At 43.8% G+C, this 25,999-nt stretch overlaps 4 protein-coding genes and 1 long non-coding RNA gene across 5 annotated transcripts; 3 read left to right on the plus strand and 2 right to left on the minus strand.

Annotated features, from left to right (window-relative positions):
• The first annotated feature begins 1,019 nt into the window (after window positions 1-1,019).
• Window positions 1,020-4,455, plus strand: amh (anti-Mullerian hormone). The gene is made up of 7 exons (XM_047588168.1): window positions 1,020-1,315; window positions 1,433-1,684; window positions 1,765-1,934; window positions 2,094-2,205; window positions 2,284-2,383; window positions 2,467-2,888; window positions 3,681-4,455. Exons 1-7 carry the CDS (start codon window positions 1,195-1,197, stop codon window positions 4,085-4,087), a joined length of 1,584 nt encoding a protein of 527 aa, XP_047444124.1. The 5' UTR covers window positions 1,020-1,194; the 3' UTR covers window positions 4,088-4,455.
• Window positions 4,156-6,497, minus strand: LOC125009920. Its single transcript, XR_007112994.1, has 5 exons — window positions 6,348-6,497; window positions 6,082-6,162; window positions 5,848-5,982; window positions 5,518-5,594; window positions 4,156-4,637 (listed from the first exon to the last, which is right to left on the minus strand). It is a non-coding gene; the product is annotated as an uncharacterized LOC125009920 (long non-coding RNA).
• Window positions 6,498-7,431: 934 nt separating this feature from the next.
• Window positions 7,432-12,213, plus strand: oaz1a (ornithine decarboxylase antizyme 1a). The gene is given in 6 exon segments (XM_047587508.1): window positions 7,432-7,685; window positions 10,354-10,420; window positions 10,422-10,508; window positions 10,605-10,780; window positions 11,097-11,182; window positions 11,601-12,213. Coding segments are annotated over 6 exon segments (786 nt in total). The 5' UTR covers window positions 7,432-7,446; the 3' UTR covers window positions 11,732-12,213.
• Window positions 12,214-12,805: 592 nt separating this feature from the next.
• Window positions 12,806-16,035, minus strand: peak3 (PEAK family member 3). The gene is made up of 4 exons (XM_047587507.1): window positions 15,660-16,035; window positions 15,326-15,459; window positions 14,382-14,941; window positions 12,806-14,088 (listed from the first exon to the last, which is right to left on the minus strand). The coding sequence occupies exons 1-4, from the start codon at window positions 15,701-15,703 to the stop codon at window positions 13,018-13,020; spliced, it is 1,809 nt and encodes a 602-aa protein (XP_047443463.1). The 5' UTR covers window positions 15,704-16,035; the 3' UTR covers window positions 12,806-13,017.
• A 5,583-nt stretch (window positions 16,036-21,618) lies between these two features.
• org (oogenesis-related gene) lies at window positions 21,619-23,188 on the plus strand. Its single transcript, XM_047587657.1, has 6 exons — window positions 21,619-21,777; window positions 21,863-21,934; window positions 22,011-22,230; window positions 22,532-22,686; window positions 22,870-22,974; window positions 23,065-23,188. Exons 1-6 carry the CDS (start codon window positions 21,721-21,723, stop codon window positions 23,110-23,112), a joined length of 657 nt encoding a protein of 218 aa, XP_047443613.1. The 5' UTR covers window positions 21,619-21,720; the 3' UTR covers window positions 23,113-23,188.
• The last annotated feature ends 2,811 nt before the right edge of the window (window positions 23,189-25,999 follow it).

Below are 25,999 nucleotides of genomic sequence, written 5' to 3' on the forward strand. Positions count from 1 at the left end.
TTTCTAGACACCACAGGACACCCTCAGAAGACACATGTCCATTCTCTGATGAGTCACAACTGTTCTGGAGAGAACGAGAGAGACCTACAGAATATTACGAAGGTGGTCATAATGTTATGCTTGGTCAGTGTATTTGCACTCAGTGGATTTTTAAAGTATTACATCATGAAAGATTAACAAAGATGCTCATAGGTCATCTTTATGCCTACCCAGGCTAGCTGTTTCCTTTATGCTACAATTAGCTGTCGTCTGGTTTAACATGCAGCACAATGCACACGTGTCAGAGAGGTTTCCAAGTCCTCATCAACACACGGCAAGAAAGCAAATGTTTTTACTTACCAGCCCTACAAACTATTCACTAAAACCTCTTTTGAAGAGGGCTCATTGTTAGGAAAATATTTCAGCTGTCTAGTACTCTCGAACCTCCACACATGTAGGGTATTGTCTCAGGCCACGTGTGTGTTTTGATCTCATGATCCCCCTCTCACCCATAAAAAATAATAGCACTGAAACTCATCTTTGTTCTAGAGTCATGCCGGTTTGGAACGACACACGCTGGGTCAGGGTATCGTTTGTTTTGAAACCACGTGAAGGCGTACAGAACTCCCCAAGCCTCCTCGACGTGTGTCCTCACTTCCACCTCTTTTTGCTCGTCACGTTCGCCCGTCCCTGAGGATGGAAACCTTCCCATGAGGCAACAGGTGAGTGATTCAGCCACAACATTAAAACCACTAACATTGACCATCCTGTGACAATTCTTTGTTTTGCTGGGAAACTTTTGCACCTGGCATTCATGTACCACCCACCTAGACCTAGACCAGACACCCCCACCCCATAGCAACGACACCCCTTGATGGCAGCAGCAGGATGCAGCCTGACACAGACACACACACAAAAACAGTTTAGGAACAACTCAAAAACAAGAGCCACTTGATTATTTAACCTTGTTTTTGAAATGTTTCTCATCTATGATGAATTAAAAACAATGACTTTAAACACCTTTCTGTGCAGCAGAACCTCTCAAAACATCCAGTCCAGTGACTGAATGTTCAAGGACAGAAAGTATTCCTTGTTTGGCAACCTGCTCCACAGCGAGTGAGAAGGGAAGGTGGGAGGATGTAACTCCCATCCTCTGGAGCTTGACCCATTCAAAACAAATGATTGAGAAGGGACCACACAGACCGACGGTGAGCCATGCTGGATGTGGTGGTGCTGTGCAGCGGAGCGTTGCTGCTCTTTTGGACCGGGCTGTGCGTGGCTCAGCAGGTCTCACACGGACAGCAGCTGATCCCAGCCCACGACCCGACACTAACAGGTCAGACCACAGTTTTGTTTCTGTACCTTTACATTCAATGTAAAAGCTTGTCGGTGAGTTCTGAGGAACACGTCTGCGTGTAGTTCCTGCCTCAGTGTATTTGTTTTTCCACCCCAGAGCACACCTTCCCGTCAACGAGGAGCGCCTCAGCCTCCGCGGTCCCTCCAAATCCACCCTGCTTTGTGGATGACATATTCACAGTGTTGGGTGAAGGAGCAGGGAACGACGGCGAACTCACACACAGCAGTTTGGCTTTGTTTGGGGTCTGCCCTGCATCTGACAATTCATCAGGCTCAGTTTTATTAGAGCTCGCAAAGGAAATCAGAAGAAACCAGGGAACGGGTCTGGACATTTTGTTTCCAGCTGCAGGTAACGGTGCCTTTCCTGAATGCAAAGTCGTGCCTTTGGTTGTTATTTAATCCTGTTGCACGTCTCGTTTTCTCCGTCAGTGCTTCCGTCAGAGGAAAACGAGCGAGGGACGCTCATGTTAGTGTTTGACCTCCCACAGTCTCCCTTGCTCAGGCTCAACCCTGTGCTGCTCCTGGTGTTTGAAAGTCCCCCCTCAGGAGGAGACCTGCACGTGGCTTTCACTAGTCAGTCTCTGCAGCCTAGCTCTCAGGTAAAATAAAATAATGTAAATCCGCAGTGGAAATGTGTGAACTTGGTCTTACTTTGTATTACAACATTCATGCAACACAGTATTTGTGCAACACAATCATAGGAAACACTGATGATGTTCCACACGGACCTTTCATTTTCTTGGTATTTTCTTTTCTAGTCTGTGTGCATGTCAGGAGAAACGCAGTACATACTACTAACGGGAAAACCATCGGAGGGCAGCTCTGACCAGAAGTGGAGGATTTCTGCTGAGACGAAATCCCCAGACATGAGTGAGGTGTCCCTCGACTGCTTTAATTTTTTGTCTGTTTGTTTCATTTTTGTCTCATTTCTCACATTTCCTTTTGCAGGCCAAAACCTTAAAGACGTCCTCATTGGTGGAAAATCAGGAAGTAACACGAGCATGACACCACTTCTGCTTTTCTCTGGAGAAACAGGAACTGATACAAGGTTGTCTTAGATTTTATGTTCCCTGTTAAAAATTGAATATTGTCAGAATGGGGCCTAGTGACACTTTTTGCTTGCCTTCGCAGAAACACACACTTTTCGTCCCCGGCCTCCTCGCAAACCCCCTTCCTCTGCGAGCTGAAGCGGTTCCTGAGGGCTGCCCTGCCTCAGGAACACCCCGAGTCTCCTCTGCTCCAGCTGGCCTCCTTACAGTCCCTGCCTCCGCTGTCCCTCGGGCCGTCCTCCAGTGAGACCTTTCTGGCAGGGATGATCAACTCCTCGGCCCCCATCATCTTCTCCTTCGCCAGCTGGGGCTCCATGTACCCAGTCAGTCACGGAGAGTTGTCCCTGTCCTCTGCATTGTTAGAGGAGCTCAGGCAGAAGCTGGAGCAGTCTGAACGTCAGATAATGGAGATAATAAGGGAGGAAGATTTGCCTCGCAGAGCCACGGAGAGGCTGGAGAAACTCAAAGAGCTCAGTTTGTTGGGGAGGAAGGAGCAGGTAGCAGGTGATGTGTGCAAGAATATTCTGCAGATTATGCATTCAACTCGGAAGTCGGACCCAACTTCCCCCACCAACACAGTTTTTTGCGATAGAGAGTTGGTCTTGAACCCCTCTGACGGGAAGTGATTATGCTCCGGCAGATATCAAACCAGTCAAATCGTTCCAGTGGGCTTTGTGCAATATTAACGGAATGGAAAGAATGTGGAAATACGGATTCAAATTGTTTACAACAACATGCCTCTGGTAGTAAGACTATCCAGTTACATGCAGTAGTATTGGACCATGTTAAGATGAGAAGTGAGACTGGCTATGCTGAACTAAATTCCTGGAAAAAAAAGAGGATTTATTGCAAGGCAGATACCACTAGGGGATATTGATGAGAACAAATATTCTAAGAATATGTGCTGACTAGGAAAATTTTGACATTCAGCGAGCCTGTTCAACTGCACTTGTACCAAATGTATGCGTTTTAAACAGGACGTTGTTTAGCAGATATTTAAGGTTGCATGTTTAGCACGTTTAATTCAACTAAAGATTATATCCTCAGTTTAGTTTTTGGTCATTGGCATAATCTTTGCCAATTACACATTTTTTATATATATTTTTTTAAATTTTCCCCCACAAATTAAAATTTCTATAAATACACATTAACATGAATCCAACATATTTTAGTGAAGGGATAAGGGATAGCTGAATAATGAATGCAAATAATGTTTGCATATATATATACAGTTGACTTATTACCGATACCAATATTAAACAGATGCTTTTGTTTTTTCTCTTCTGCATCCAACAGGACAGACACAGTACCGTGCGTTACTTCTGCTGAAGGCCTTGCAGACCGTGTCCCACAGATACGACGTGCAGAGAGGACTGCGGGCCACCAGAGCGGGGTCCGGGAACCCAGCGAGGGGGAACGTGTGCGGGCTCAGGAGCCTCACTGTGTCCTTTGAAAAGCTTCTTTTGAGTCCGCACACTGCCAACATTTACAACTGCCACGGCTCTTGCACTTTCCCGCTGGCCAACGCTAACAACCACGCCGTCCTGCTCAACCACCACATCGAGAGCCACACTGTGGACGAGCGGGCGCCGTGCTGCGTGCCCGTGGCCTACGACGCCCTGGAGGTGGTGGATTTTAACGAACATGGAACCTACCTCTCCATTAAGCCAGACGTGATAGCAAAGGAGTGCGGGTGTCGCTAATGCCGTAGTCTTCTCCCAGTGTATTTGTGAAATAGTTTTTGATTTGACACCCATCAGCCAACAACAGGTTTTGTTAATTAAGTGTCATTTAATTGTCATTTATTTGGTGTATGCAGTATTTATACACTGGCAGTGAATGTACATAAATATTAATAAATATTTAATCAAATAATAATACAAGGCACACATGCCTGATATATATCTACCTTTTTAAGGTACATCTGCCATTAATAAGCTGATCATTACTGCTGAAGACAACATTTGAAAGTGTGTTATTATGTGGCATTTCAAAACAGTTGTTACTTAAATGAAGATTTTTGTCGACCCATGATTAAATCCAAAGTATACTTTTGCATCCTTTATTCAGTAACCTGTTGTTGCAACGTCTGTTTCTCGACCGTTCACCTTTACTGCAGCAGCTGGATAGTATGTCTTATTGTTTGGCTTTGGGTTTCAGGATGATTTTGCTGCCTAACGGCTTTTTTCTTCTCCTTATCACTCCGACCTCGTCGGATCCCCACCACCACATGACATTGTCCCATATGGAAATCTGGAGGCAGAGAGAGGGAAACAACACGTGGTTTAATTCACAGAGTAACGGCATGAAAACTATAAAAAAAGAAAAGAACCACTTTATTTAAGTTTACTTTAATTTGATATTTTTCTGCATAAAAAGAAATAAACAGAGTGGCAATCCTATGTCATTGGACAGGTTTATCCATAACTTAAGCTACAATTGAACAAAACCAATTCCAATAAGTTATGATCACATTCCTAACATCTGCTGGATTAGAGTCTTTCACATGTTGACCTACTGTTATTATTGCACAACTTGACCTGGATTACTGTGTGTCAAGGATGATAAGGTGGCTGGAGTTATTCAAGCTTTAAAGGCTTTTGTAGTTGTTCATGAGCCAAATCAAAAAAGGCACGTATTAATTCTCAGCCTAACAAATTTATACTTGTATGTCTCTCCATTTCCATATTCTGAAATGCTGGCTGCCCCTAATTTTAGGTGTCCGTCTAAGCTCAGACTTGATGCCAGGGCTCATGGTGTAGGCGCTGCGTTATTAAGAGGACTGTAATCGTGTCAACCATCTGCTGAGCTTTTTCTCTAAGACGTTCAACATGAGCCAGATGAATTACAGCACCACGGAAAAGAAAGGCTCTGCAGCATTTTTGAGCTTCACGTTGGCTCTGCTACCACCCCATGAATGGTTTTCTCACATCAGAGACTTTCTATGAATCTCCCTAAGCGTGATGAGTGAAAGGTTTAGCTGTGAACTGTTAGCTCAGTGCTGACGCTGATTCAGCAAATGAGGTCAATTGAATCCACTACACGATGATTTGTACCACTTTGTGCAGGACTTCAAAAAACGACAAATAAATAAAAATACAAATTGCCTGTGTCTGCAAAAGACAGACAGTACCTGAGGTAGTGAACCCTCCTGCAGACTTCCAAAGAAAGACCTGATTCCTGTTTCCTCAACAAATGTATCCAGAGCCTCTATAAAAGAAAAGAATATAAAAGGCTGTGAAGGCCTATCAATTTAAATAGAGGAGAGTGAAATACTATATGTAAGTGTATCAACTATGATATTAAAGTAATAAAATAATACATTAGACTGTTACAAGCAGATTGTGTATACTAAATGTTACTGTAATACGTATGAAGCCGACCCAGTCAAACTGTCTGCCATCATAAAATCCTTTCACATATATTCTTCCTTGCTGTTTCTAAAGTGATTTCCAACACTCACCGTGCAGTTCATTCACTCCCGAGCTCACAAGCAGTACAACTAGTGCCACCACCAAACACCGGTTCATAGTGAATCCCTTCCATGGATTTCGGACATCACTCAAATTTTCAATGGCCAGAATCCGTTCATACGACACTATGAATGAAGACACAAATACGGCACGTGCATTTACAGTGGTTTTCACATCGTGTTCATTCAGAAGGTTGTTTAAGGCGTATGTAAGACATGTCTTACTTCTGTTTTCAGATGGCCCAGCTCTGGCTTCTAAAGCTGCTATAGACTGAGGTGTGAGGTACAATTGGATCCAAAATGCAGCTGTAAAATGAAGAAGTAGGCTTCAGTTAGTAACCTGCACATTTACACCGACTTTCAGACCACACTGAGACACACAGACTAACAAGACGGCTTAAAATAGGCGCATGCAGCTCCTGAAAAAGAGACAAATATAACTACAGGGTTTAGTTTTATCTGAACCGAAAGTGTAGAAAAAATAAACCAACCTGATCTGTGCTTTCGGTTGTGTGTCACTGTAGATGTGCAGGTCAAAAGAGTTGTGTTGGTGATTTCTGGTCAGTGGGCGCCAGAGACGGTGTTGCATGCACAGTGCTACTTGGCCTCTTGACTGACAGGCACAGATGAGAAGAGTGGAAAAAAAGGAAAAGGACTTTCATAGTTTGCCCTATACTGTTGATGTTCACCAGCTGTAAGGCTATAGGTGGACAAAAATGACCAGCATTTACCATCTATACACCAGTCAAGAAAATCTAGAGTGGATGAGACAGTCATACTTTCAAGATGAACCAGACAAAATAAATACCTGTGGTAAGTATAACTAGTGCAGTGGAAAGCCATAGGAGCAATGGGGGCCATCGATGGTGTAGCTGTTGCAGGTGCATGGAGGGTTTCTGACACTTGACACTCGTATTCTAGTCACAAATCAAATTTTCTACAGTAGACATGTACAGTAACATACACTCACTAACAAATTCATTTGGTCTAAGGCCTACTTAATAACAATACCTCAGTGGGAATTAAAGCACATTTGCACAAAATGATAATAATAATAATGATAATGTTTATAAGAAAGATAAACACCAGAATCTACCTTGTGTATTTCAGCTTAAATAATGTGTGAGAATAGTGCTCACATATCTAATACATCAGCATTAATGAAATATGCCAGCACCTGACAATTTTTTGCACTATTTGCAAAACTATTTCTGCTTTTTTTTCTCTTCTTCTTCTTTTTTTTTTTTTTTTTTTAAATTGTAAATAATTCAACTGCAGTTGTCCAGGCTGCTTATTGCAGGCTGTTGTTTTTACATGTTATTGGAATTGCATAAACAAGAAATGTGTCAAGTTTTAGTCTTAATAGAAACACAAACAGGGTTTTAATGAAAAAAATGTAAAAGAAATGTATTTCTTTAAATAATAAAAACTGAATTGAAACAAATTCCAAAGCAGATTCCCCTCGTTGAGAATTAAAGTGGAAGCCAAAAATAAAAAATAAATGAATAAAATGGAAGTTTATTGACCGTGGTCGGGGTCCACAAGCTTTAAACTTTAAATGGTTCAGTAGAGGGGCTCATTGAGTGCGTCATGTTTGACAGTGGGCGTCCCGGAGGACAGGAGCCTCCCTCTCTGCTGCCAGCGCTGAGCTCCACACAAGGCGAAGAGGAGGAGAGGACAGAGGCAGCAGCTAGAGTGGACGCTGGCCGGATGGTTAAATCCAACCTACAGACGATTTTGAATAGTCATTGTTTTGTTAGAGAAAAAGAGAGAAACTTATCCGAGATGCCTGTGAATGAGCAGTCCAGTAATAAACCTGAGATTGGAAGGTACGTCGTTGTCCGCCCGGGATTTAGTGAACGGAGCTGAGTTTAAACGCCGCGGCCTAGCTGCGTGATGACTACAGTGGCTAGCGCAAATCTTCATGTCTCTTGTTTACATAACAGCGGTGTTTATTCCCGTCCATGTTTACACCCTTTAACCGCCCGGTCCCGTTGTTTCATTAATAATTTTACGTAGTTACAAAATCGCCTGACGTCTTAACAATGTGTCGGATCTGTGAATATTTTATTGATCCAGCAAATAGACCGAACTCCCAGTCAACGCTCCTCACAACCAGCTAAGCTAATGCTAAGCTAAGGCTAAGCTAAATGCCAGGCTAATGCTAAGCTAAGGCTAAGCATAATGCCAGGCTAATGCTAAGCTAAGGCTAAGCTAAATGCCAGGCTAGCCAGCGAATGTTAACTGAGAAAATGTTATTTATTAAATTATTAAAAACAGATAGAAAGGCCTGGTATAAAACGGGGCACTTTTTATTTATAGTTTGGGACTCGGCTCCACATCAATGTCACAACTAATAATTGCATCCAACAGCTAAGTTAATGCTGAAACGTCAGTTCGTTTATCGGATGTTTTCATCGTTGGCTTTGACACTGTTTTACATCGAGTTTATTATTGGAAGTTACTGGTAGTCTTGTGAGTATATAAATATCTATATAAAACATTTACGTGACGTTACGTAAAGTTAGCTTGTAGCTAACGGACGCTTAGCTGAATGATGGCGAATGGATTATTTGGCTTGTTTTTTTCTTAATTTTTGGCCCTCTGCCTCAGGTGCTAGCGATAAGACATCGTGTGAATCGTCGAAAACGATTTTATGAGGTGAATTAGTTTTCAACTGGGTGATGTGGCCACACAGTTAAATCAACATTAAATATAACCTTTGCGTTGGACTTTAATCTAACTTGTTTTCTATTAATCGCTGTGGGGGCATTTCATCCTCCGGAGACGGCTCGTTTGCTTCTTCAGTTCACATTAAAATGATGATTGATTGAAAATTAGATCTACGTAGGCTTAAATACCCTTAAATAATGATTCATGTAAGCCCTGTGATTAGCCTGGAGGTGGTGTTATATCAGTCGTGTCCTGACACGATTTTTGTCGACGGTTACGCACTGCTCTATAGTGTTGTTGTGAAGCACACGTTGGAAATTTCCACTGCGCTACAAAGGGCTGGCATGGGAATCAGAGCCCACTGGTGACATAGAGTACACACAAGATAATCCTCAAACGGTGGACAATTGCATGTTCCTTGTATTTAATGTCAGAGTTTAGATGCAGTGACGTGAGACTAAGATGACATAGGGATTATTAAAAACCTGTCAGAGGACCAGATCCTTATGTTTTTTCTGTCTGTTTTTAAGATGCCAGCAGGTCCCTTTTTAAACCGACTCCAGCTACCCATACAGGTCAGGCGGGTGTAACAGCACATTGTCCATATGAAGTGTCAGCATTTCCCCCCCTTTAAATACTTGCTTGTGATACCCTCCTGGGGATTAGTGGTGCTTCACATGACATTTAGATACAAGGCTGTGCTTACACACTGAAACGGGACGACTCAGAGGTTCATGTGACCAGAGCAGCTGGTTTTAGGGCGTGAATGTGCGTTGCTGCCTATTGTTTACTTTCAGAGCATGCTGAAGCTGAATAAAATCCCTTGATCTTTTATACGGGGAGACGAAGTTGGTTTTCCCAGTCTGCTAATTGGATTTTCCGAGTAACGGTGTTAGTTTTAGATCTCGAGGGCCTTGCGATACCAGGCGATACGCTGGATATTGACGTGGTTGGTGATGAGAATGACACTGTTTCTCATTTGATCTTCACACATCTGCTCCACATATAGCACAGCAGTGGCATTTGCGCAAGAGAGCATCTGTGTGTGTCTGAGAGCGTTCCCTTTTGCTGCGGCGCTGCTAATGGGTTTCGTTCCCAGAAGGAGCTGTGCGAACGACGCCCGCTCTCGACGATGTAAATGTATGCAGTCACACGCGCAGACCTCCGCAAGCCGGGCTGAGTCTCTGGAGTAGTTTGACAGAGCTCTGACTTAAAATGCCTGAGTGCTGGTGTTTGTCTGCGTGTTGTAAACCAGAGTGATGCGGTTAGTGAAGGGCTAAAGCAGGCTAATGGTTAAACAAACAGAGCCTGTTACTCAGGCAGCTTTACTGTGAGAGTAATGCAACAAGCTTAAAGTGACCCCAGTGAGGCCAGGTTGCACAAATATGTTGATTGTGTGATGCCTTTCCTACCTGAACAAATACTTTTTCTTCAGAAAGTGGAAATGCGGACATGGATATATTTTTTTTGGAGTAAATGTTTCACTGGCAGGTTGGGAAATTGCAGCCCGTTTCAGTGAGTCATGTGTGATGCGGTATTGTAACATAAATGACTCCTGGTTCCTCCCTCAAATGTTCTCGTCAGACAACACATACAAACGTCTCTGCCTAAGATGGGACAGTTACTGATTGAACCCTCTTCCTTGGACTTCTACGACTCAGCATTAGCTAATGTTTCACTGTCATTTCACAGATGAATCACTCAGCAGTGTAATGTGTGCCACCCTAGTTGTTTATATTGGGTCTGTGGTTTGTGTTTGGTAGCAGAACCTCTGGTCACTACTCACCTCATAATGGCTCCGTCTGCATTTGTATCACTTTCCAGTATCTCCAGTCCCAGGAGGTGCTCCCGCTGTTGCAGTAACCCGTGTCCGGGGCCTCTGTGGTGCTCCTGATGCCCCTCTCCCACCCCTGAAGATCCCAGGTGGGCGAGGGAATGATCAGCGGGATCGCAATCTTTCAGCTAAGCTATTCTATTCCGTAAGTCATTTTTTTGTCCCAGCAGACTGGGGGGTTTGTGTCATCCAAACTGCGCGTATTTCTTTCCCCTCACACTTTTGCTCCCTGTCTTCCCAGGATGCTCAGTTGCTGGTTCTTGAGGAGCCTCCTCCAGCGAACGGCAGAGTACGTTTCTTGCTCTTTGAGCCCCGCCGCTCTGAAGGAAAGCACTGTGTCTGGAGGGCGGCGCTGAAAGGGGGGAACCTTTACGTGGAAATCCCTCCTGGAGCTTTGCCCGAGGGCAGCAAAGACAGGTGAGTTACAAAAACAAAAAGCAACATGTTTTGTTACAAAATTATATTAAATTAATAAATTACATGCTTTTGTGAAATGACAAAGTAAAAATGATGTTATTAGCCAGTAGATTGGTTGTTTTTTGTACCAAAAGAATGTCTGTAAATGTAATAATGACTTCAGCCTGATAGACTGACATCACGACTTTATGTAACATATTCATTTATGTTGTGGTTCTTTTTCATGGAAATGTTGTAGGACTTTCATATTTTCTCTGATTATTAACAACGCTCTGATGAATCATTAACACCTTTTACCTCCTGGATTCCTTTACAGTTTTGCTCTTCTGCTGGAATTCGCTGAAGAGCAGCTGCAAGCTGATCACGTATTCATCTGCTTTCACAAGAGCCGTGATGACAGAGGTGAGACTGTTTTCTTCATCTGAGAAACAGTGCGTTGTGAAATTTACAGTTAAATTTACAATTAAAAAAAAAAAAGCACATCATTTCAAAACATGTCAAAAGCAATTTCTAATTTTTACTACACTGGTTATATTATTTGCTGTTCAAATATCCAAGTTTGATATATATATATATTTTTTTTGTCTTGCACCTGAACAGCTAGAGAAAGCTAGGATGAATAGAGTCTCCTTTTTAGATTTTTCTGGAGCATTTGTCTGTTCAATTTGCCAAATTGGTATAAATGTTGCGAAGTGTTGAATATAAAGTGTGGTCAGTGGACTGGTGCTTTACAGTGGCAGTGGGATTTGATCACAAGTTTTGGGAGGTGTTATCTCTGTATCGAGGTCATGAACTCTTGCTGATCCGCGTTTCTCCTCAGCATCCCTGCTGCGTACATTCAGTTTCCTGGGCTTTGAGATTGTGAGACCGGGTCATCCCCTCGTCCCTTCCCGCCCCGACGCTTTCTTCATGGCTTACAGCATCGAGCGAGACTCCTCCGACGACGATTAAAATGACGCTGAGCAGTTACAAATGTTTGTTGTTCTTATTTCAATCCAAACCCACACGTCTTTTTTTTTCATTTTTGGAAATCAAGATATTCTCCAAGTTTAGTACAGTTGAGGCTCTTCTTTCGTTTTACCTTTACCTACCACGTGCTGTGTTTCATTGATATTTGCACTAGGGTAATATGTTAATGTACCAGGAATGTAAAGCAAGCACCCATGCAACATCTGGGCTGTGCATCCTCACCACTGTATTACTCTCTATGATGTGTAGTGTTGACTTTACTGTTCACCCTCTCTGAATTGTTTCCACAGTATATTTATGGCAAATTCAAAGTAGAAAATGTTTTCACAGTGATTATCAGTTGATTCTCCTGTTAATATTGTTTTTTTTTTAATGTGTGCATGATTTTAATTAGTTTTGATCCACTTGATAGAAATCTGCATGTTGTAACTGTACTAAATAAAAGTGCTCACCTTAAAAAGTGGCGTCTGTGGTCTACAGACAGTGTGCTATTTAGGACGTGGGTCCTCTCAGGCTGTCTCCTCTGTGCATTGCATGGTGTTGCATTCATTTTTACACAGAAATAGCTGAGTAAAGGTTCAAGCTTCGCCTTAGTTTTCCACCTGTGCACACATGTTGTGCTATGGATGTGATTGTACAAGTTTGGAGAAAAAAAAAAGTCGGCTCATCTTTGGTAAGGTGGTTTTCAAATTCTGCCAATTCTTTTGACAGTATTTCATTGACCTGCTCTGGTTGCTTGTGATTTATTGATATCCAGGTCACCACTTCACAGAGCTAACAAATAGAGACAACAGTTTGCACTTGTATGCAACTCTACGACTAATTTAGAATCACCGCTTAACCAAAAGAGCACGTCTTGTCAAGCCAGTTGTCAAGTGTTAAAAATTATTTATAATATTCTGTAGCTATTAGAACTGGATTTGTGACTAAACAACACAATTAAAAATCAATCTCACAAGATCGGCTGTTAAAGAATGTCTCCCGCTCTTTCATAAAGCAAACCTTACCAGTTAATGCCAACAGAAAGAAAAAAGAAAGAAGCTGATGAAGAACATCTTGTTTTAGGGCTTTTAATGACCAGGTAGACATTTGATTAAATCAATTACACATTATGAAGGGATAGACATGGATATTGTTGCCAAGCCGTTTCTTTGGACTGTTCAACATAATACGGACTGACGACTTTACTATGTGGACTGATAACTGCGCGAGTGTAATCAAAGCGTTGATTTCATTTACAACAGATGATCGCATATCTACAAGAGATCTCAGTCGGTGCTCAGAGCGTGCCACAGCGGACCGGTCACACTAATAACGGTTTCAGAGTCTGTGAATGACAGATATTGCAGGCACATGCAGTCTTCCCAGTCCAGAGCAGACTGATCCTGGATCAGCGCCCTCTCTGCCAACTTCATGACCAGCAGGGCTCGCTTGATGGTCAGCCAGTTATGTACAGTCGTGGTTGTGGAGCCCCTGGGGTTGAAGAGAGGGACACGGGGACCCCAGAGGAGCACCTGAAGCATGACCACCATGTCTGCCACCTGGGGCCCCCTCTCACTCGGGAGCACGGAGGACACATGAAGAAGGCCCCTTCGGTAGGAGGACAGATATGGAACTGAATCCTGAGACTGTGAGCTCTGTTGTGGTTTGAGGCAGAACTGAATTAAGGCAGCAATCTGTAATTTAATGGAGGCAAGGGGTGGAGGTGCAGAAGACGATGGCACTAACACTACATGAGGAGAACCTCGGGTCCTCCACAACGTCTGGGTCCTCCCTTTATCCTCCGTCTTCTCCCACTCCATCTCTTCTTTCTGTGTGCCGGTCTTGGAACTTCTCGGCTCCGCCCGTTTCATCGTGTCTTCGCCCGTTTCCGTCTCCCTGCTCGGCCACACCAGAAGGATGTCCTGGGGTCTGAGCTCAGCCGCAGAGACTCTGTTTTTGTACAGATGTTGGGAGCCCATTAGTATCTGCAGCAGCACGAAGCACACCTGTCTGTCATAATCCAAACGCTCTGCGCTCTGCAGCGGGCGACTCTCCCGAACAAAGTCCTCTAGAGTGGCGTGTGGCAGGTCTCTCTCTATGCTCACGGCGTGTCCTCTCTGGAGGAAAGACTGCACAGTGGGCACACTGGTGCTGGCAGGATCTGTGGCGCACTCAGCGCTGCTACCACCTGGTGGTTCAGCGGGGGAACAGTCTGACTGAGAGGTGGAAGAGGCCGTGGGAGCATTGTTTCCCAGGATGCTGCTGGGTTGAAAACAGGCAATAACATTTTGCACATTCACATGAGGCGGTTGGTATTCGACGGGAGCTGGGGAGGTTTCAGCAGCCCGTTTGTGGATCTGCAAAGAAATGATGAAAAAAAAAAAAAATGTTATTGCAAAATATACATGCGGGTGCAGCTGTGACACCTGACGACAGTTTAAAGGAAGTGTTTGTGGGACGGCAACTCGGTGTAACAGTTTCTGATGTTGATAAAGATCGTTTTTGTATTAGTGGTTTCTGCAACATGGTTTTCTCTGCAGAAAACTTGAAGGGGAAAAGTAGCTGCAAGTGGTGATCGTGGTGTCATGAAGTACAACTTAAAGAGCTTGTTGTGAACTGTGTGGAGAGAATAAAAGAAAGGTTGCATTACCCTTAAGCCCAGCACCCTCCCGGGGAACTTGGGGCTGCGAACGCTGTAGTAAATCATGTCTCCGATCTGCTTTGGCTTGCCGCCCTGACACAGCAGGAAATCCTGAGCTTGGTATGAGCCGACGTCCTTCTCTGTGGACTCTCCCTGTAGCAGGCTCCTGGCCTCCACACTCTGCGCCATAGTCCTAAGGAAGAGGAGGTGGCGATGCTGAATCCCCTGAGAAACAACCATCTGGTCGACGAAGCTGCTGAAGAGGTAGGGCAGATGCTCGTCTGGGGTGTCAAAGGACAGCTGGGAGAAGGACAGTGAGGGGACGGGGCTCCCTCTTGCTGGTTTACTCTCCTCCACCTCCTCGTGCAAACAGGCGTCAGGCATAAGGCCCATCATGTAAAGGGGGTTGGCAAAGTTCTGGGGGTATGTTTGCTGGGGAGAGAGTGGAGACAGAGGAGAGAAGGAGGGAGCGTTGCTGCCAGGGAGGGAGAGGGTGCGCGCTAACCTCTTCTTGGGGACTGGCGGCGGGGTGCCGTCAGAGAAAAACCTCATCTGGTGCCTGGACTGGTCTGAGGAACTCAGGGAGAGGAATTTAGATCAGACAAAACAAAAACAAACAGTTCAAACACAGCATCTCTTGAATAACAAAAGGAGTTTGTTGAATTTAACACTCCTGCAAGTCATTGCGCATTGCTCTTTAACCGCCGCACGCACTTTACTGAAAGTAAAAGTACCAGAAGGTGACTTCCTCTCTTCAGTTCTCATGAACTGAAAGGCGAACTGAAAAGACTGAACCACACATGGTAGTGTTTTTTCACCCCCGTCACTCATCTGTGTACGTCAGTAGATGGTTCAGTAAATTAACTGATGGGATTTTATGGTAATTTAGTGCACGCCAGTTCTATTTCACAGCTTTGGATGCTCAAACTTGCCGCATCACTCCGTGGGCTTACCGTAGCGCTGGTGTATGGGGCACTGTGCTGCGTGACAGTCAGTGGGTTCAGAGAAGACTTCATTGAACGCATTGTTCTGATGCTGGAGACCAGCGGGGCTGAGCGTAACACAGTCAGAGTCCGCACTAGACCGCCTGAAGGAATGAGTTACAGCCCATGAATATATGCAGAGTGCAGACTACTAGCTGCCTGCTGCTATCCTGTACTGTAAAGTTTGTGTAAGTAGCAGAAAAGCCTGAATGAACTGAACGACAAGTTGTGCAATTTTTATCTTGGAAGTAAGACTATAAGCGATCACCAAGATCTATAAGAGACAGACCAGATATTTACTTACCTGTGCTGTTTGACAGGCAGTGCTGGAGGAGAACCAGACGCCATCAGGAATGTGCAAAGTTACGCCGCGTAACCTGCTCCTCCACTTCTCTCTCACGCCTCACTCCTGCATATGAAGCTCAGGAGGCGAACTCTGAGAGACTTCCCTTCTGTCAGCGTTACTCCCCCTGTCAGTTTTTCTCGCTCTTATCTGTGTAAATGCATGAGCTTCTTCTTCTTCCTCCGATGATGCTCCGTTTATCTGCCTCTGCCTTTTTTTTTTTTTTTTTTTTGTCTGAGCTTGAGGTTGGCACCGGAAAAGTTGTGTCTGTTCTGAGGGCACAACTGCTCTCTGAGCTAACCTCAACGTGACAGAATGGGGAAGAGCAGTTACAGCAGAGCCCCTTCAGTTTGCGCCCTTTTTTCTTTCGCTCAGTTGCAGCTGATCCACATTCGTTATGTGAAGCATCAGCATGAAGTTTTGGGTGATGCAGCGCGAGCCTTTATACATGCAATGCCTTCTGGAGGGCCTGGGGCTTGCATGTGGGAGTTATTGCGTCTACCAACTTTAAAGGAAAGTAGAAGAAACCCTGTAGGCGATAAAAAGAGGTGTAACACCTACAAGTTACTGTTTCCATTTCTACTAAATGTCTGTAATGACATGAGATTACATAACGTAATACATAATAAACATAATAATATGTTCATATATATATAAAGTTTATTTTGCAGTTATTGTTCTTATGTCATTTTCACATTTAGATGCAATTTCTTTAATTTTTAAACCAAATGATAGCTTTTTGACACAGTAGTTTGTCATTCTCATATGAGGACGTTAAGTTTGAGGTTCGTCGCAGCTTCTTCTGCTTCATTTCGACATTTATCCTCATAACTAGATACTAGTTGGTGTAAAAACATGATAGCGGCCATTTCAGTGGATTCATTCTGCAGCCAATCGCACAACAAAAGTGGACAAGGCACAAAACTTCATGATATTTTACAGCTGAAACTTTTATGCTTATTCAATTTTCATAAAAATAACAAATTACATCATTAATCAATCGCTAATTAGCAAATATGCGTTTGAGGACAGAGGGAATTCATTATTTGCAATTCTGTCTTTGCACAGCCATGATCAGTTTCATATTTTGTTACATATTGGTGACTTTATTATAATATAAAGTGAAATAATCCCTGTGTCCACATATGAGGACATAATGTCTTCCAAAAACTACTTCCACTTCAAAGATGCTAAGTTTTTATACTTCTTAGGTCCTAGTAATCCTAAATACCATGGAGAAATAAAAAGTGCATAAAAAACTAAAGCTCAGGTCTCAGGAGGTTAAAGCACCCCTAAAACTCTGACCCTACAGTCGCCCCTGCCAATAAGGATGAAGTTGCAAGTGTGTGTACATGGTCAATATCTGTCTATGGCATTTTTAGGCAAAATGAACGCATGTACAATATGTACAATATCTGTTGTGCCACATTACCACATTACCAGTCATTGGGTATTGTGGGATTGTGTCTAAAAACTGTTGTGTGTAAGAAAGAGCCCAGTAAACACGTGGCTGGAGGAGTCCGTGGCTGCTCAAGAGGACAACATGGGACAGGTTGTCTCTGCGTCCACCCTGTCCACTTCCGTCCCCACTTCCTCTGCTTGCCCAGCTTGTTGTTACCACGTCCACAACACATCACACTACGGACATGTTTAGTACACAGGTTAAAGGACCTGAGTCTCCTAAGAAAGAACCGCCTGCTAAGGGCCAAGGCCAAGGTGCAGGTGTCTGTGTCTGTGATGCTTGTTGCATCAGGAGCTATCCACTAGGTCTCTGTCTGTCTCTTATAGTCCTCGTCATTCACGATAGACCAGAGACTTTCTGCAAGCGTCACACTGAAGCAGAAGTCAGAAATGTCTGGAACATACCAACAATTACCATGTGCTGATATTTAGTAAATATACAGCATAATGGTTGCTGTGTTCATATGTTGGTTTAGCAGTCTAACACTTAGCTCATGAGGAGTAGTGGAATTAAACAATTGTCAAGTCTCACACCCAGAGGCAGAGACGGCCACAAGAGTAAAAACAAGAACCTAATGGTCGACTGTGGCCATTATCTGCGCTGTTTCTTGTTGTGACTCACACATCCTATGGCTCAATTACTTAGAAGCATCTCAATAAAAGACCACGAAGAAAATGTGCAAACGTGACGCTGCTGACGATCTCCACGTCACGTCATATAAAGCAGCTGATAAAGCAGCTCTTCCTTTGGTAGAGGCAGCACCATAAACGTCTTCTGAATTTTCACTTCCACCCGAGAACAGAAACAGAGAAGAATGCACACATGAGGTTTTCACACTGAGTTACCTTTTCCTGTTTCCACAGATAAGGTGCGCGGTTGAGGTGGACGTTGAGCTTTTCACATTTAGTTCATTTTACTTAATTGTGCGCAAAGTGGCATCTTTAGTTCTAAATGAGTGGTGTGGAGTTCAAGTTTTTATTCGGAACTATGGGTGGTGCATATCTGAAACACGTGACTGCTCACATGAATCTGTTTTTAGTTTGAGGATTTTACCTCCAAGTTTAAATGAATGAAAGGCAATTTAATGAAAAAAAATGGCAATTAAAATGTAGTATGATAAATGTCGTAAAAGTGATAAAGCTTAAGTCATATGCGTCCCCCCCACCCCTTGGTGCCAAGTGCCCACGCAAAGGGAAATAGTGACTTATATTGTGACCCCTGACTAAAAAAGCTACTTGGTGCCACATAAATAAAGTTAACTATTGGGAAGCATGAAATTCTCGAACAGGAAATATATACTTGGTCCACTTTGGTAAATCCAGTGCACTCTAATACAAATGTTCTGCAATACATCTTTAGGTTCTCTACTCTATGTAGAGAGATGATGATTCAACTGTGTTGCTTATATAGATATGCTGAGTGATGTTTCTGAATATTTGGTCGCTGAATACTGTACAGTATATCTTTAACTCTCAGTATAACACAGTACGACCGAATTCAGAGATAAGCTGTGGTATATTGAAAATAAACGTCTGGTCTTTCTGTGTGTGCCTTCTCGAAACCCCACAAACCCATTCTTTTTCTTACGTCGCCTTTTACTCAATTAGGCTACTCCGAAGAAAGATTTAATTAAAGCTTAGGTTGTTTGCCTTGAAGCATTACTGACAAATCCCTGATGTCACACATGTAAACAAATGCTAAGTGAATGTAAATTTAGATCACCTTCTTGAGTTCAAGGACTCTCGCTTGTACGCTCCGCGCTCTCTGCTGAGACCTCTGCGTCACAGCGACATTAACCCACCACATATCAGTGTGTGGGGGAGTTATGTATGCCAGCCTCAAGGACGCATTCTGTGACCATCATTAAGGGTTTCTCCTATGAACCTCTTCATATGCTAAAGAGGTGTTTCTGGTTTCTCTGCTGGAGGGACGCATTGAGCCCTGCAGGACGCTCCATTCAGGCTAACTGTGCAAATGATGAATTCAGTGAGGGAGTAAATAGAAGCAGACGGCCTGAGAGGGGCTGACATTTAAGATCATGAATACGGTGGAAGAATTCATTAACTATAAACACATGGAGCACGTGTCACCCTTACGAGACTCTCTGCCTGACCGCCAACAGTTTGATTTTGCAGAAAGCTAATTTCTTAGAATAAATAAAAAAGAAGCAGATACTTGGATATCAAATTACACCGTAGTTGTAAAATACTCAAACGTTCATAAAATACTGCAGCAGTGACAATGACAGGCACATTTTTTAAGGGGTTTCACAGTTTAATCACACTGAAATCAGTTATACCAGACAAAAACAGTTGGTTCCTGGAAACGTGTTGCAGTTGAATAAATATGAATAAATATGAAATTTAAACCTGTGTAAACAGCTGTTTTTGGCATTGTTGCTGATTTTTTTTTTTCTAATGGCGGGAGATAAAATGTTTCTTTATAACCTCGTAGAAGCGACGTTTAAGCTTTCCATCAGGGTGACTTGTTGTAGAAGAGGATGAAGGTGGAGCTGAGGCGTTGCTGGAGGAGGCAGAGGGAGTTTGTAACTCCTTCCTTAATAATCTGCCCTTGGTCTGAGAGTCAGTGGAATCTTTGGGTAGTCTCTTATTGGTTTCCGACAGGTGGGAAGAGCTTCCTTTGGTGTCCTCTGCGTTCGTCCCTGAGCCTTTGCTGTGAGTCTTGTCGTTTTTGTTTAAACGCCGTAGCCCAGCTTGGCAGAGCAGTGCCTCCTCGCTCGCCATCTGGGGGCTCTGGCTGAGGGTGATGAAGCCGTATGGGGTGGTGACTTTGGCGAGGTGTGGCAGCGAGAGGGCGGCTTTGCTCGCAGGGTCCAGGCAATGTTGGGCCTCCTTGTGGGAGCAAGGGTAGTGCAGCTCCCTCTGAAGGAGGGATCTCCTCTTGGTTAAAGGGTCAGAAACGCACCGCTCGGCTTTGCGGTCTGACAAGACCAAGCTCAGGCTGGAGAACGATGCAGATGATGAGATGGCGGGGAAGGGTGGAGAAACAGATGACTCCTGCTCTGCCCCGGGACTCCCAAGACCTCCTTCTGACTCTGCATCATTCTCCTCTGTCTCCTTGTCCAGTGACCTCAGGCTGGACTGCACAGACAGACTTGGTATTGTGAACTGGGGGATGCTGCCAGGTGTCAGGATGTTTGGAAATAAGTTCTCGCGGCTCGTCTGGGAGTCGGATGAACACCCAAAAGACTTTGCGCTGCTGGTAGCCCACAAGAGTGCACGGATCCCAGCACTGCTGTGTCTCCGCTCCGTGGAGAAATGATCTGAAGCTTTGGTCCCGCTGCAGATAGCTCCGATGCTGAATGTTCTTGTGACTGGACTCTTCTCCATTTTTAACGTCTTCTACTCCCTTCACACAGTTTGTTGTAGTTTGGATAGAGCAGTGGGGACAAACAGCTTTTATACTTCTCTACTTCACGCATTACTCCAAAAACATCATTGCATACGCAAATGTGACGAAAGCCGTCGGCGGAAGCAGTTTCCAATTAGGGAGCTGCTCAAGCATGGAAGAACAATTATGGGCCTCTCTCTTAAACCTCTTCATATACAAAGGAGCAGCCTGAGCAGCAGCAGCATCGCCTGCCTATTTTTTGGAAGAAGACCATTTATCTTATTACGAACAGATGCTTTTAACCATCAGTCTAATCAAATCTAAATCTAAAAGGCATGAAACATACTGACAAATTGTGTACGTGAGAAGTTGCGAGGAAGTGAGGAATACTTTTTACATTTTTCTCTGGTAAGTGATTAGTCAACAAATGTTTCAGCACCTCTGTGCAGTAGGACACAGACACGTCACTGTGCGTCACTGTGCGTCACTCTGCATGACAGACATTACTTCCCATGGGCTAATTTGAAAATAAGCTCCAAAACAGTTCATAGACGTCATATTCAAAGATGAAGCCTTTTGTGCTTTATGGAGTGATCTATCAACTGAATAATAATAAAGAAAATATACACATTCAATGACTGCATCATTATGGAGCAGAGAGATAGTAACCTTTAATGCACTGTCGGCAGTAATTCTGACAATGGAGAACATGATACGTTTCATTTCTACATATATGTCTAACATTATATGAGTGAATGCTGTTGAAAAGTACATTAACATTAAGTTTCCTTAATATTTAGCACTCATTGTTACCAGTTACCAGTATTTTAATCTATTAAGATTTCTGAATCTTTCTGAATTTATTGCAATGTTTCAGGTCCTTTTTTCCACTTATAAACTTAAAGCTAGAAAAATATAACTGTATGTATGTAAAGCTCTAATTGTACTATAGGCCTACGCAGTAAAACACGTTATGCATGGTTGGTTGGATTTATGTTTCCTAACAGCAGCAGTGTTTTGTTTAAAGCTTGATTGGAGGGATCTGCTGATTGGTCCGCGCTGATTGCACCAGGTGCACGTGTCTGCTTTGATTGGCCACACAGTGGCACCTTCAGGGTACATCTCACCCTACAGAAGCTCCTCAACCTCTTAGCCCTTTTGCCTCGGCTCCTCCTTCCAGACGTTTCTAAGGTTTAGTCCCGCAGCAAGATGAGTTGTGAAATCCGCAGAGACGTCGTGGAGCAGGAGCAGAGCGAAAACACTGAGGTAATGGATGGGTGAGCGGCTGCGTTGTGTAGCAAATTAATCAAGTCATTAACGCGTTTCACCGGCTCTGTCTGCTTACCTGCAGGACAGAGTCGTGAGGAGGGACGGCGTGCTTCGCTCAGTACTCCGCGGCCTCTTCTGGCCTTTTGGGATCGTGGTGCGTAAGTCCTCAAATGTGGAGTTAATTCCCTGCTTCCAACCTTCAAAAACTAACGCGACTCTGGCTGAAACAGGTCCGCGCGTACCGCCGGTTCTGGTGGGTGCTGGGCTTCCGGCAGCCACAGGAGACCGTCCGCGTTAGCCCAGCGGTTTCCAGCCCTGCGCGGCACAGCCTCACAGGCCGCAAGCGGCTGCATCGGGTCACTCGGCTGCTGCTGTCCATCCTACCCCGCCGGGTGCAGGGCGCCCTGGGCTACCCGGTGTCGAGCAGCATTGGGCGAACCCTGTCTCCAGGTTTGTGTTAAAGTTAAAAGAAGTTTCATTGCACTATGCCAAGTGTTGGGATAGTGCGCATCTGATGGCTGAATATTTACACTTGGACAGCTGCGGTGGTTGAAGGATCATGGAGTTTTTACTGAAAACCATGATCTGTTTTGGAAAACTTAAAACGGGACTTGAAGTCGAATGGTGTCAAAGAAACTTCAGGCTTAAGATGTTCAACTGTGTGTGTGCGGTTTACTTTGCAGTGGATGTTTTGATGTTGGTCTTTTACAGCCATGGACGATCACAGCACTCCTGCCTTGTTTCCCTACAGAAATCCGAGTCTCTCCTACTAAACCTTGTGGAAAGGGCAGCAAGCGAAAGCAGGATGACTTGGATGAGGATGAAGAGGAGGAGCATCAGACGTGGGTGGAGGCGCTCTCTCAGGAGCTTGCCGACGAAGGACCCGAGGAGGATCCTGACTATGAGGTTGGTGCCGTTTCACTGCTGTAATGCTGTAAATAAAGGGTGCCTATCAGGATGTGCCCACAGTCACTGGTATAATATCTTTGGCCTGAGGTTTTGGAAGGGATGAAACCCTCTCATCTGCATTGATGAGAAGGGTTCAAGGTCTCGGAAACATCCGTTGTTTCACTGCCAACCATTTCTCAGCCTAGTACCATAGAGACGGAGAGTGAAGAGTACCGTTCACACAACAACACAGAAAGTGACATAGAGGTTCCTGGGAAGGGCATCGTCATTGAGGATGTGAACACGGTGAGAAACGATGACTGCACACTTTATTAATGGTTTCGAGGTTTTGAAATCTCTTTGCATTGAGCAATGCATTAACGGTTTGTTTTATAGGATTTTGATCGGTCTGCGCCGGCTGAGGTCTCCTGCCCTGCTGACTAATATGTCATATTGACAGTATGTTATGTTTCAGTGTTTTGTATGTTTATATATTCAATAAAATGTCCTTTTGCCTTGATGTGAGTGTGACTTCCCACTAGATGGCAGCAATGCCATTTCTATTCATTTTAGAGCAGAGGGCCATTCGTCAAATGGTTCAAGTATTTCACGTTTCTTTAAATTCATCCTAAACCTCATCAAAGAGTCTAGATTTTGCATTGAAGCCTGAACCTTACGACCCCAACACATCCAAAAACACAAAGCAGAGCAGACAGCAAAGACTGGTTAGGACTTCTCTGAATGCCTGGTGCATGTAAACCCCAAACTAAAATGCACAGTATTGAATTACATGTTCCGCTTTTCATTCCTACTCATCTGTATGTGATGGCTTCATTCTCTAAAAACCTAATTTCAGGCTGTGTAAGTGGTAATGCAAGTTAAGACCCATGGCCCCTGAAATCCATAATGTGAGCTTACTGTGTGAGTGACAGAGTTGTGGTTTCTAATGTACACAAATCTTTGAGCTGGAAAAACCTTCAAATGACCTAGACGCATATTAGTCTGCCATGTATAAAATATGTTCAGTTTAAGAACGCATAATCCTGGAGGGAACATTACATTGAGAGTGGACATTATGGTCATTGTACGCCTTGGCATCTCTAATCTGCACATATGATAAATACTTTAAGAAGTGACTGTTTAAGATTGGCATGGGGAAATTGTACTAAGGATTTAGCAGAAAGTGACTAACATCCCACTGAAGCATCAGTGAGTACACAGACTGTTACGGTTGTAGCTGCAGGAGCAGCATGAACTACTTCATATTCAGCTAAATATAATGTGTGTTAGGTTTTTCCTTTGATTTTGTACGGTGCTGGATCATTTATTAAAATTAAATGGAAGTTCAGAAAATTGCTTAATTGGAGCTGTAAACCATTTTAAAAATCTCACTATGTAATTATGTTTTTTAATTTTATGTGTAAAATCTTCAAAGACTGCCTGAATGTTGGAGTTGAAAGTACAAGATGCTTGTACTTCAAGTACAGTACTGTTGCGTGCCAAAAATGAGAAATTTATATACATCATGGTTCACCAGATGACCATGTTGGTGTCACTGCTTTGTGCAGCTGTTTTAGTCAATAAATCCTTCCTTTGTGGCTATAGGTGGGCAGGTTAGAGTTCATCCCCTGTGCGTGTTGTATTTGGCTGCACTCTTGCGTCACAACAAGACAAAACAGAAGATTTTTATTCACGGGATGATGAAACCGTTTGATTTTTTACAATAACACTGCAGACTTTTGCATCCCCTATGTGTTTTCTTAAGAAAAATATGGGTGTTTACCGCTCAGTTTATAAATGCTTCTTTATTTACATATGAATGACTCACTCTTCATGTGTGACATGCACATTAACACAAGAGTGTTAACTTCAAATGATTGAAATAAAGGTGTGACAGTGGATAAACCAGAACTATTTTTGACTCGTCACCATGTGACTTTCAGTTGTTTGACTATCCAAGCAGAAAACGACCACCATCGCAGCTCTCACGTCTCAGCAGCTCTCTGCTGCAGGTGAGGGGGAAGGCTGCAACCATGTGGCTCTCATATGACTGGCGCGTGAAGAGGGCTCTCGAGTGTAATTTTACTGCTGCCCACATGCCGAGTCCTAGCTCTTTTGTCCATCTGCACACGTTCAGACTCTCAGTTTGCTGCTGAGTGTCAGGTGTATTTATAGGAGTAGGTGGCAGGCTTCTGTAAAGAGCCTCCCGAACCGCTTGATAATAACTAGTGAACTGGTCCTCGTGCTTGCTCGACAACCGCCACTCGCCCTCCCACGCTATAGAACAGCTGCTACTACTTGCTCCTTTGCCGCGGTCTCCGATGGTGGAGCAGAACAGATTATATTAGAGATAGACTCGTGTTGGTGTTCTGTTGCCCCCTGTCCACCCCGTCTGAGTGGGTCGTCCAGTTTACATACAAGATGAATGTAAATGAAGCTGGAGGAAGCACTTAAAGTACCACTGAGCTGTTATACTGCAGGAACTTTAAAGGGGAACTCCACCTCTTCATGAAGGTCAGTTTATTAGTCATGGAGAATATTAACTCTGGGAAAATGGGGGCTTTTTCACGTCTTTGGAGACTAATACAAATAAGCACTCAAATAAATGCAAAGTCACTGCTGGTTTAACTGTTGGAAATGTAGGATACCATAATTTAGAGCTTAATCCGCTTGATCTATACTAAAAGACTGAAAGTGTAGAGTTTTTATCTCACCGTCTCCTCGGAGCCTCACACCTTTGAATGAAGTCATGTACTGGGAGCACGATTCTAAGATACTTCATTTCCATTTGATGCTACTTTCTCTTTTGACTCCACTACATTTCAGAGGGGATGTCGTATGTTTTACTCCGACACTGACCTGGCGTTCATGTGGATGTTGCTTAGACACATACCACCCACCTAGACCAGACCAGTTACACCAACCCCACAGCTGTGACACTGCTTGATGACAGCAGCCGTCCCTAGCAGGATCCAGCCTGACACACACACACACAAAAAAAAAAACGGTTTAGGAACAACTCAAAAACGATGAAGAGCAGCACAAGGTGTTGACCTGGCCTCCAAATTCACTAGATCCCAAACTGATCAAGTATTTGTGAGATGATCCACAGAGGCCCCTCCCCTCAACCCAAAGCCCCCCACTAGTAACATTCTGTTTCCAGACACCACAGGACACTCTCAGAAGGTTCATGTCCATTCTCTGATGAGTCACAACTGTTTTGGAGTCACAAGGAGACCTACACAGTATTAGGAATGTGGTCATAATGTTATACCTGATTGGTGTTAGCTTCCTGACAGTATATACAGTTAGCCTGAATCACTACTTCAGT

The sequence above is a fragment of the Mugil cephalus genome, chromosome 6 (assembly GCF_022458985.1).
Source record: "Mugil cephalus isolate CIBA_MC_2020 chromosome 6, CIBA_Mcephalus_1.1, whole genome shotgun sequence".
In the NCBI taxonomy this organism is placed as follows: domain Eukaryota; kingdom Metazoa; phylum Chordata; class Actinopteri; order Mugiliformes; family Mugilidae; genus Mugil; species Mugil cephalus.